Source organism: Delphinapterus leucas, chromosome 18, assembly GCF_059928025.1.
Source record: "Delphinapterus leucas isolate spDelLeu-1000000601 "Yukka" chromosome 18, BTC_Dleu_Yukka2, whole genome shotgun sequence".
Taxonomy (NCBI): Eukaryota; Metazoa; Chordata; class Mammalia; order Artiodactyla; family Monodontidae; genus Delphinapterus; species Delphinapterus leucas.
This window is the reverse complement of record NC_143146.1, coordinates 75,558,339-75,571,163: the sequence shown is the minus strand read 5'-3', so window position 1 is coordinate 75,571,163 and position 12,825 is coordinate 75,558,339. Positions and strand designations below refer to the sequence as shown.

At 41.5% G+C, this 12,825-nt stretch overlaps 1 protein-coding gene across 1 annotated transcript in view; it reads left to right on the top strand.

Moving 5' to 3' along the window:
• The window catches only part of ATP8A2 (ATPase phospholipid transporting 8A2), a 444,846-nt gene that overhangs the window by 74,171 nt on the left and 357,850 nt on the right, over window positions 1-12,825 (top strand). The window contains exon 23 of the mRNA XM_022574515.2: window positions 8,525-8,589. Coding sequence (XP_022430223.2) covers window positions 8,525-8,589 — 65 coding nt within the window. The remainder of the gene's footprint in view (window positions 1-8,524; window positions 8,590-12,825) is intronic.

Here is a 12,825-nt window from a genome sequence, read left to right as displayed (position 1 = left end):
TCCATTAGATATTTTAGAATTGACCTTTTAAAAAACATTCTAATCCAAGTCGGAAAAGAAGTAAAACCGTCACTGTTTGCCGATGACATGATATTATACACAGAAAATCCTAAAGATCCTACCAGAAGACTACTAGAGCTAATCAGTGATTTTGGTAAAGTAGCAGGATACAAAATTCACAGAAATCTCTTGTATTCCTATACACTAACAATGAAAAATCTGAAGGAGAAATTAAGGAAACACTCCCATTTACCACTGCAACAAAAAGAATAAAATACCTAGGAACAAACCTACCTAAGGAGGTAAAAGACCTGTATGCAGAAAACTATAAGACACTGATGAAAGAAATTAAAGATGATACAAACAGATGGAGAGATATACCATGTTCTTGGACTGGAAGAATCAACATTGTGAAAATGACTATACTACCCAAAGCAATCTATACATTCATTGCTATCCCTATCAAACTACCAATGGCATTTTTCACAGAACTAGAACAAAAAATTTCACAATTTGTATGGAAACACAAAAGACCCCGAATAGCCAAAGCAATCTGGAGAAAGAAAAACGGAGCTGAAGGAATCAGGCTCCCAGACTTCACACTATACTACAAAGCTACAGTAATCAAGACAGTATGGTACTGGCACAGAAACAGAAATATAGATCAATGGAACAGGATAGAAAACCTGGAGATAAACCCACGCACATATGGGCACCTTATCTTTGATAAAGGAGGCAAGAGTATACAGTGGAGAAAAGACAGCCTCTTCAATAAGTGGTGCTGGGAAAACTGGACAGCTACATGTAAAAGAATGAAATTAGAACACTCCCTAACACCATACACAAAAATAAACTCAAAATGGATTAAAGACCTAAATGCAAGGCCAGACACTATAAAACTCTTAGAGGAAAACATAGGCAGATCATTCTATGACATAAATCACAGCAAGATCCTTTTTGACCCACCTCCCAGAGAAATGGAAATAAAAGCAAAAATAAACACATGGGACCTAATGAAACGTAAAAGCTTTTGCACAGCAAAGGAAACCATACACAAGACAAAAAGATAAGCCTCAGAATGGGAGAAAATATTTGCAAACAAAGCAACTGACAAAGGATTAATCTCCAAAATATACAAGTAGCTCATGCAGCTCAATATCAAAAAAACAAGCAACCCAATCCAAAAATGGGCGGAAGACCTAAATAGACATTTCTCCAAAGAAGATATACAGATTGCCAACAAACACATGAAAGGATGCTCAACATCACTAATCATTAGAGAAATGCAAATCAAAACTACAGTGAGGTATCACCTCACACCAGTCAGAATGGCCATCATCAAAAATTCTACAAACAATAAATGCTGGACAGGGTGTGGAGGAAAGGGAACCCACTTGCACTGTTGGTGGGAATGTAAATTGATACCGCCACTGTGGAGAACAGTTATGGAGGTTCCTTAAGAAACTAAAAATAGAACTATACCACCCAGCAATACCATACCACCCAGCAATCCCACTCCTGGGCATATACCCTGAGAAAACCATAATTCAAAGAATCATGTACCACAATGTTCATTGCAGCTCTATTTACAATAGCCAGGACATGGAAGCAACCTAAGTATCCATCAACAGATGAATGGATAAAGAAGATGCAGTGCATATATACAATGGAATATTACTCAGCTGTAAAAAGAAACAAAATTGAGTTATTTGTAGTGAGGTGGATGGACCTAGAGTCTGTCATACAGGGTGAAGTAAGTCAGAGAAAAACAAATACTGTATGCTAACACATATATATGGAATTTTAAAAAAATGGTTCTGAAGAACCTAGGGGCAGGACAGGAATAAAGACACAGACGTAGAGAATGGACTTGAGGACACGGGGAGGGGGAAGGGTAAGCTGGGACGAAGTGAGAGAGTGGCATGGACATACATACACTACCAAATGTAAAATAGATAGGTAGTGGGAAGCAGCCACATAGCACAGGAAGATCAGCTCGATGCTTTGTGTCCACGTAGAGCGGTGGAATAGGGAAAGTGGGAGGGAGACGCAACAGGGAGGGGATATGGGAATGTATGTATCCATATAGCTGACACACTTTGTTATACCGCAGAAGCTAACACACCATTGTAAAACAATTATACTCTAATAAAGATGTTAAAAAATTCTATTCTTTATTTTCTTATTTTTTAATTGAAGTATTGTTAATTTACAATATTGTGTTAGTGTCAGGTGTACAGCAGCGTGATTCAGTTATATGTACATATTTTTTCATTTTCTTTTCCATTATGGTTTATTATAAGATTTTGACTATTGTTCCCTGTGCTATACAGTAGGACCTTGTTGTTTATTTTATACATAGCACTATATATAGTGTGTGTATCTGCTAATCCCAAACTCCTAATTTATCCCTCCTCCCTTTCCCCTTTGGTGACCATGAGTTTGTTTTCTATGTCTGTGAGTCTGTTTCTGTTTTGTAAGTAAGTTCATTTGTGTCATGTGTTAGATTCCACATATAAGCGACATCATATGGTCTTTGTTTTCTCTGACTTACTTCACTTAGTATGATAATCTCTAGTTGCATCCATGTTGCTGCAATGGCATTACTTCATTCTTGTTTACGGCTGAGTAATGGTCCATTGTGTACATGTGCCACTGAATTAGGGCGTGTGTTGAGGATGCAGTGTAGACACCTAGACACGGTGTTAGACTTGTCCACGTCAGACCACTGGTGACGGCTTTGAGCAGCCCGAGGCCATGCTCCAGATCCAGGAGGATTGTAAGCCTGTGTTCTAGTCCCATATTCCTCATGCCTTCTGTGATATGAACCACTATTGGTCTGTCTCCCACAATATGGATTGGGTATTCTGTACGTTTTAGTGCATTCTGTGTGCACATTAGGGTACCCAGAAGGTATTTGGGAAGCAGATCACGTGTCTAGTAGTTCTACTTCGAGATGAAATAAGGAGAAGAGTGCTGAATGCTGGGCACTGTGCTGGGAGTGCTTTCCCTACGTTGTCTTTGGTCTTTACATGTCAACAGTCTTAGAGCGCTGGGGGCTGGGCGACATTCAGAGTTTACAAGGTCATGCTCCGCTTAATGACCAAGCTAGTTTATGCTGGGTCTCAGGGCCAATCACTCCTGGTGCAGGGCTCATTTTAAACAGATTCATGAAGCTTTCACGAAAACCCTCTCTGAAATTTGAGTTAGAAAACTCTGGAGAAGGGTACTAAATTTCATCCATTCTAAGACACCTTGTTTTCATATTTCACGGCCTCCAGAGTTGGGATGTCTTATGATTGTTGACTCTTACAGTTTTAACTGGCAACATTTCTCTTTAGAGGTGTTTGGTGCTGTTGGCTGTCTTTAGTATTCGCTCACTGTCTCATTTATCTATCATCTGTCCATCCATCTATCCTCCCATGCATCTATTCTCCATCCATCACCTATCCTCCCTCCATCCATCACTTATCCTCCCATCCATCACCTAACTTCCCATCCATCCATCACCTAACCTCCCATCCATCCATCTGTCCTCCCATCCATCCGTCTATCCTTCCATCCGTCTATCCTCCCATCCATCCGTCTATCCTCCCATCCATCCGTCTATCCTCCCATCCATCCGTCTATCCTCCCATCCATCCATCTATCCTTCCATCCGTCTATCCTGCCATCCATCCATCTGTCCTCCCATCCGTCTATCCTCCCATCCATCCATCTGTCCTCCCATCCATCCATCTGTCCTCCCATCCATCCATCTATCCTTCCATCCGTCTATCCTCCCATCCTTCCATCTATCCTTCCATCCGTCTATCCTCCAACCCATCCATCTGTCCTCCCATCCATCCATCTATCCATCCATCCATCCATCCATCATCTATCACACTTTGAGAATTTAAAGTGTAACTTTCAGTTCATACCTTGAAAATAAATACTTAGTCAAATTAGGTTCCAGGATATTCATGTCTGTTATGAGCCTATGAGTGTTAGGTAGATGCAGTCATCCTGCGTGTGGCTTGAGGTCCTTGGGAACTGACACGATGCCAGGACCCTGCTGCGCTGTGCTTGGATTTATGCTAACTAGCTGTGTTTCCAGGAGTTGGAAGTTGTCTTTTTTAGCTTAAAAATTTGATATCACCTAGTCTAAAGTGAAATTTCAGCTGTATAGCCTTTGTGAATCATGTAGTCGTCACTTCCTTACTATGACTGGATAAAGCATCTCTTACATAGTTAGAAAATAGATGTGAAGTTTTCAGAGTCTATAATATTTTTTCTAACGGAGATAGGATGAGTGAGAACAAAATCCTAGTGCGTGTTCCATTTTAAAGCCATCGCATTGGGAATCGCTTTCACGGTGAACCATCTGAGTTGGAATTTGGCCGCCCCTCCCCCATGTTTTGTTACCCATTATTTGATCCCTTTAAACCACTTCTATAGTCTTAGAAGTTTAATTTCTGACAGTGAGTAAATGTGGACTTGCCCACCCTATTCTTGCCCATTGGCAGGGAGGCAAGTCCGGTTTTCAGGTGGGGCTGGGGGAACACGGCCACAGCCCCAGTAATGTTCACAGAAAAGTCAGGTGTGTGATTTCTTGATTACGTGCAGCTCCGTTGTTGCCAGATGCTCCCCTATAGGCTTGGGGCACTTATGTTCCCTTATTGGGGACTGAGTTAATTTTGAGACAAACTCAGGAATAAAATAGATAAGAAAATACCAGTTGTGCAGTGTACATGCTGAGCATGGCTGGTGTTAGTAATAGTTACTCATTAAATGTTAGCACAGCATTTGTCATATTACAGCTAAGTCCTTTAGGTAAGTTTAATATTCCCCTTGAGATAGGCATTATCCCCTTTTAAAGATAGAACTGAGGCACAGAGATACCAAGTAACTTAGCCTGGGCCACACAGGTGTGAGTGCTGAGAATCTGAGCATATGACCATGACACGTGATAATTCAGTTCTCGGAAAGATAGGCGTCAAAAAGATCAGGGAGGGCTTCCCTGGTGGCGCAGTGGTTGAGAGTCCGCCTGCCGATGCAGGGGATGCGGGTTCGTGCCCCGGTCTGGGAGGATCCCACATGCCGCGGAGTGGCTGGGCCCGTGAGCCATGGCCGATGGGCCTGCGCGTCCGGAGCCTGTGCTCTGCAACGGGAGAGGCCCCAACAGTGAGAGGCCCGCGTACCACACACACACACACAAAAAGATCAGGGAAGGCTTTGCAGATGAGATAGGTTTAAATCTTGAACCTCAAGAATCTGTTGAAGACAAATACATAAAGAATGAGAATAGCATGAATCAGGATGGCCTGGTTTGGGGGAAGATCAGAAGGTAAGGCGGAGGCAGCATGTTCCTACCTGTGATGGCGCCTTTCTGAGAAGCATCTGAGGGTCTGGAGGGAAGGGTGCCCAGGTGTGGTTCTGTGGATGAGTCCTTGATATCCTGGTTCTCAGATGGGGAGGGATTCTGCTCTGAGCATCCTTGATCGAGTCCGGAGCAGATGAAGAGTTCCATTCCTGACGTCTGGCAGTGTGTTTCATACACTTACTTTCAAATATTGAGTGACCAGATTTCTCCCTGAAATTATTTACAACCAACAACACACTTGTTGAGGGTTTGGAACCAAGTTGAATCCCACTGAGGGGTAATTTGATGGATCCTAGGTATATGGTTAGTAGGAATCAGTTGTTGTTAACCTTTCCAAAAGCGTCTCCGAAGAAATCTAGGTTGGGATATCTTCGACAATATATGCTTACCTCAGAAAAAAGACGCTGATTGCGAGTTCCAAGAGAGGTTTGGTTTGGTCCTATTTTCTAGTGTGAATGATGATTTTATTTTCTTAAAATCAAGTCCTGCTCTAAGGACCATAGATGCTGTAATATTTTAATTTCTTTGAGTGTTGATTATGCTCAGGTAGTAGAAAGACTAAACACTTTTGTGGTGTGCTGTTAACTTCAGCCGTAGTAAAAAGTGAAATCCCAGAGGTTCCCTTCTCAGTCATTTTATGGTCGTCTTGTTAGATTGTGAGATTAAAGAAATAGACCACAATTTACAAGTGTGGATTGACATTTCATAGCTGGCTGTTCTCCAAGAGCTGATCTCATTTTATCCAAAAACATTAGAAATCAAGCACACCGAACTTGGATTGACATAATTTAATTTGCCATGTTAGCTAAGTCACATTTAACTGTGTTAAACCTCCATGGTCTGTCTAGAGCAAGTGTTCTGTGTGATAATTAAGCAAAATCTTGCTTCGTTTTCCAAACTAAAAAAAAAGAACCTGTTTCTTCTCAGAAACCTTGAGTTTTGTGTATTTAAATTCATGAAAGTGTCAGTGGTTTTATTTGTTACCCTCTCCCTTGCAACGGCTAGAAAAATACTTCGAGTTTTTCCATAATATCTTTATGCAGCTTCAGTTGTCAAGTGGCATTTTACTTAAATTGCGAAATATAAAATCAAGCGGGAAGCGATGGCTTAAACATTTCAGCTTGTTTCTGCAACCGCTGTTCATATCAAAAACTACCAGCAAATCCTTTTGTGTGAGTTATACTAAATTTGTAACAGTCTCTATTGCGTGAAGTTGCTGGAAGTTTCTGGGGCAAGGGAAGAAAAATGATGAAAGTTCCAATATCCCTGTTTGCAAATGAAAATAAAATATTGACCTCCCTTCTGCACTTAATCTAAGAATTTATAGAAAGGAAGAATATATTTGTAAGGTTTTAGTGGGAAACAAAGTTCAGTTATTTCCATCGTGCTGTGCAGAATTTTCAGTGGCATTCTGGGAAACTCTCATTTCTACTCATCACTATTGTTAAAATACAGACTTGAGCAAGTTTGAAAATGTGTGGAAAATTGTGCTGTGTTTCCTCCCTTTAGTTTTCCTCTTAGAGGTTGAACAGGTATTTGCCCATGTGGTCCTGTGATTTTAAACTATTCAGTTGTTTTCGCTTTTCAAATGATACGTGAGGTTTTAACCAGCAAAATTATCTCATTCGCTTCACATAACTGTCGTTAACTGCCTGGAATAGATCTTCAAGGTATCGCTTTAAGAAAATGACAGTTAGATGAAAAGTCATAATTTTGTGCTTTAAAATTTGTGTTCTCAGGTGGTTTATAATAGTCCTCTCAAATGACACTCATCGGTGAAGGATACACTTCATACGTTCCAAAATAAACACAAATATTTATTTTCTACCCCCCAAAAATACCCCAAGGTTTCTCTCATCTTGTTGTCTGTCTTGAGTTCTGTTTTGTGCCTGTTAGTAGGGTTTCTTGAGGGTGAAAAGAGGACCTTCTGGGTAGAATTGAGCACGTAAACGCAGCAGTTCCGTGACTTGTCCACTAGTTAAATGCTTGTCTCCTCTTCTAGTTAAATATAGCATCTGTGGGAAGGGGTATTTTGGCTCTTTTGCAGAGGAGAACCCAGACTCCTGTTGCCTAAGCATTGGTTACGGCCCTTCCTTGAGATGGTCACCCGCGTCCTTGTTTTGAAGGTTGACGTTCTTTATGCTGACGACTTGTTCCCTGTTTCTGTGATCATTGGTCCATGATCATTGTAAGGACCACTTCTCTAGGTGGAAGGACTGTTTCTTTGACTTTTCTCAATGAGATAAATTAAGATGGAGCTTGGTGAAAAGCACATGTTGATGGCAGCTCTCTTGAGGGGCACCAAGATGGTGGAGGGTGATTTGAAAGAGAGCCCAGGGCCCTGACAGACACCCCTGGAGTTGGGGTTGGCTGGGGCCACTGCCTCGTTCTCCCCAGAGTGTGGGGACAAGGGGAAGAGTCCGGAGAGGCTCTTACCTTGGTCGTTGTGTCACCGGAGCATCTCCACCTGTCACGCGTGTACTGCAAAGTCTGAGTAGGAAACAGCTTCATAGAAAATACGTTTGCCTTCCGGGAGGAAAAGTGGAAAAGAGTATCTTGCTGAAATTAACCTACAGAGATACCATTGTCTAAAAATGTAATGGGAATTGTTAAGAATTAGCATTGGGATACTCTTGACTCAGAGTTATTTCTTGAAGTGGGGGTTGCTTTGAGCTTTCGCAGGAAAAGTGACTCTGTGGGTATCATAGGCTTCCTTAGAAGCCTGCTGTGAGAATTACCTGCCTTTTTATAAAGCAAGTGAGGGACCTTGGTATCACAGTAGGCACGTTTATGCTGCTTGAGGAGCACTGTTGATTCCGTTTGTCTTCCTAAAGCGTTTGCTTTTACCTTAGAGAACCCAAAGCTCATCCTAATACAAAGATAACAGGGATAAGGAAAATCCACAGAAAATTGATGAGTATTTATTTCAGCCATTAGTTATGAAAACCCTCCCGAGCAGCGCTACTAGAGCTGTCTGCAAAAGTCAGAATCCGTGTAAGGTTTTCCTCCCCACACTTGCTCAATTCCTCTGTGTGAGCCCATAGGCCAAACACGGTGATAAGGAAGGTACAGGAAGGGAGGCTGAATTCAGAGGACCTTGAACGTGGTGAGTTCCTGGTGGGGATGGTAAATTCACGTATGTTGCTCCTTCTTTTATTCTAGGCTATTCCTGCCGGTTGGTGTCACAGAACATGGCCCTTATCCTACTGAAGGAGGATTCTTTGGACGTAAGTAGCTTTTAAAAAGTTGTATTTGATATCACTGTGTTAAACCCTTTGTTTCTGCTATGACTAATAATCAGAATTTAATTTTTTTTTTTTTTTTTACTAAAAAAGCAATTATAAAACTACTCAATGTGTTTTCTCTTTTTATTTATGAACGGATGTCATAAAGTCATTTCTTTAAACATCAAAATGGTAAGCTCTACCTCTGGTACCAGATATAGGAATTTATGTATGTTTTTAGGTGATGGCCATCATTGAAATTCACTTTGTCTTCAGATTCAGCTACAGTTTCTGTCATATTAGAGGAAGGAGAGAAGGTTTTTGTGAGAAGCACACTCCATATATAAAAAAGTCTTTCTGGCTAGCTGCATGGTTGAAAGCATACTCTCCCAGTACTGATAAAATGGACACTGAGAATTTGCAAGGTCTGGAGAATAATATACATCCATGTTAGAGTTATGGTTTGGAAAACGTATGATATTGATGGTTGCAATATTTGTAAACTTACTTGCTTATCATTCTGTGATTCTAAGAATGTTCCTCACTTTGGCAAATCCTAAGAATCTAAGTAGATGACTTTATACTCTTGATTAAGGGGTACCATGGATATTAAGAAATGCAATACATATTCCAAACTGACATAAAAAATAGTAAGCCCAGAAAATTGCTTTGTGATAACACATTATTTTATTCACCTAGAACAGTGCATTTAAAATGCGGTAGTTTTAATCTGGTTTGACTTCCTGTTAGGATTTCCATTAAGGGGCGATGTTCAACTCCTGGTGGTTGCTGGGAGACTTGTAGGAGTTTCTTTGTAGTACAGACACTCAAGATGATATTCACGTGTCAGGAGTTGATGACGTTTACGTGGTAATAGGATGCACAGGCTCTTAGTTCCCCAACATCCTAGTGCCACCGGCTCACGGAGAATGGTACAGATATGTACCCAGCCCGTCATGGCCTAAAGCTGCTGCTGAGACCCTGGTTGGGAGCTGATTTGAGAGTCCCCAGTGACCTGCTTTGGTGGTTTGACATGAAGATAGGAGCTCAACAGTGAGATTCCACCTGTGGGTCGTTTAACAAGAGCTTGTTCCTGGCAGGCACCTACGGCCACACTCGCAGTCAGCGCCACTGCTCAGAGCAGATGACAGGGTTAGTTACGCTTTTTGTAAAGGGAGGCTCTGATGGTGAAGCGAACGAGACGGGGACCGAGGAAGTGAACCACGAATCAGAAGCACTGGGCCTGGCTTCCTTCCCTCATCTCCTGTGTACGTCTGAGGGAATTAAGGGGGTCACCTCAACGACCATCAATTACCTGGCATCCACCCCCTTCAGTTGACCTGTACGTAGGTCCAGGCTAGGACCCCAAATGCTTGTAAATGCTCAGGATTTATCCCCGTTTTGAGTGTTTCACCTGTTACCAAAATAACATCTAAGCTCTGTAATACAGAGATCAGTGTTCTTGGAAACAAGGTGGCTGACGAAGTGCACCCCAGGGGGGCACTAGATGATATGTTAAGATACCAGTAGAAAATGTCATTTTCTTTTTTCCTCCTGTTTTTTTTTTTTTTTTTTTTTTTTTGGTTAAAAAAAGTTCTGTGAAATCACAGTATTGCTGATAGCACATGGACTGGCTCTGGCACACCCAGTCCTGTTTCTGGTGTGCTAACCAGGGATGGGTCTGGGAGGAAGGGAAGGAGGGAAGCGTGGGGTCCCACAGATAAGAAGGGGTGACGCTGGGACCCTCACTCTTCCATTTGCTTGAAGCTCATTGTGAAATCTTGCCGTTTGTGTTACTGGTTAAATGGGTTTACAGAGTATATTTAGTTTTGGGTAAACTGACTCTTACAAGGTGCTGGCTTGACAAGATTTTTCTGTTTTAAAAAAAAAAAGGTATTGCGATTACAGTAGCGTAAGCGTAAGGAGAAGCTGCGGTGGTGTGGCCTTGCTGGACACGCACGCTGCCAGTTTAAGTTTTCTTCGGCTGCTTGATGAATTAAAACAGTGATCAGATCTGACAAGCTAAACAAATTTCAGTTTTCTCCCTAAGGCTACTATCATTAATCACGATTCTTGCCCTAACTGTATGATGGTATCTTGAAACCTTAGCTGTTGCAAAAGGAAGCTATGAATTAGTGAGACTTTAAAAACTAAGAATACCGGGTATGAGAATAAAAGTCTACAATGTTATCGGCAGTTTATAAAAAACATGTAATATTCAAATCAGTTACCCTGTCAAATTTCACAGCACCTACTGCTGGCTTTTTTTTTTCCGGCTGCATTGGATCTTCGTTGCTGCGCGCGGGCTTTCTCTAGTTGTGGCGAGCGGGGGCTACTCTTCATTGTGGTGCGTGGGCTTCTCATCGCGGTGGCTTCTCTTGTTGTGGAGCATGGGCTCTAGGTGTGTGGGCTTCAGTAGTTGCAGCGGGTGGTCTAGGGTTCGCAGGCTTCAGGAGTTGTGGCACACAGGCTCAGTAGTTGTGGCTCCATGGCATGTGGGATCTTCCCGGACCAGGGATCGAACCCGTGTCCCTTACACTGGCAGGTGGATTCTTAACCAGTATGCCACCAGGGAAGTCCCACTGCTGGCTACTGAATGCTAGACATCTTTTGATATTTGTTAGTAAAAGACAATAAGGGCCAAGCCATTTGAGGATCATTTGTTTTTTGTGCTGCAATAATTAAAATGAATATGGATGGAGACATATAGAAAATTTTGCCAGCATTTTCTAAGAAACAAATGATTGAACTAACCATGAAATTTATTTGGAGGAAAGTGCAGTTGTTTTTAACATGTTAACCTATAGAATACACAAAAAACTAGTTCTGATGAGCCATTAAAAGAAAGATGAATTGGTAAGGATATATTTGAGCAAAATAGTCATTCTTTAACCCAAAGTTTTATGAAATAAGTACATGTAATCAGTGATGGAATGAAAATGTAATCATGTAAAATTCATTAATGGCATGTATGGCAGAGACTACACTTCCCAGCATCCCTGGGTCTGGGTGTGGCCGTGAGATTTAATTCTCAGAGCCTTGCAGGGAGCCCGCTGGCAAATCAGGAATGAGGTTTGTAGAATCCCCACGCCTGTATCACAAGCTGAGTATGGAAGGGTAGGTTGGAGGCTGAGAGATGTTAATTCAGTAACTGGTACAGAAACTAATTTGAAGTATAGAGGAAGTTAAAACAGGAAATTAGGTGCTTGCCAATTTACTGGATAATCCTGAAGGAGCAGACGTCAGCAAGGTAGGCTTCAAGTTCATACGTCTGTGGCTCTGTTCCCAAGGTCAAGACTCTGTTCTGCTTCCCCAGGGGACTTGAGGAAATCACAGCTGATGGTCCAGCTGCCTTGCACCTGTGAACCTGGGACTGGGTGAGAGAATGTGGAAAACTTCCCCTGTATGAAAAGGAATTCCTCTGTCTCCACAACCTTAAAAAGTGTATCTTGTTGCTAGAATTCATCCAGAATCCTGCTGATAAGGGAGTCTGGGAAATGTGGCTTTTAGCTTTCCAGTCCCTGTGATATATATATATATATATATATATATATATATATATATATATATAAAAAGAAGAGGATGAAAATAGATGCTGAGAGTCAATCAGTAAACAGTATCTAGCACTGACTCATTTATAAGCAAGAAGTGGGAATCAGGAGGACACAGAATGCTATAGGATCTCACGGACATGGTTGATGTTTCACAAGTTAGACCTTTAACATACGCTAGGTTCTTTACGGTACTTTGTAACGACATGCAGGGTGACCATGGACATCTTGTGGACCTCAGAAGTTTACTCTTTTATTTCCATTGTTTTTGTCCTCATGACAAAGAACCTGACAGTCATCAGACTTTAAAGTGGTGCAGAATTGCATAATGGTTAAGGGAGCCCGCTCTGGGCTGCCTGGCCGGGATCACACCCCACCTTCTGTACGTGGAAAAGTCTTTGACCCACAATAAATTCTTAAGTCACAGTCACTATTTCTCTTCTATGTTCTTTATGTCTGTGAGTCCCTATATAGATATAGAGAGAAATATAGAAATAGATAGATATACATATATATATATATATATATATATCTGAAACACTTTATGTTTTTCAGATTACTTTCCATTATGGGTTATAACAAGACATTGAATATAGTTCCCTGTGCTATACGGTAAATCCTAAAAGTCCAGTTTCCTAATTTGATCTTTTCTCTGACAGGTGGCTCCATGTTCAGTTACTTAAAATAT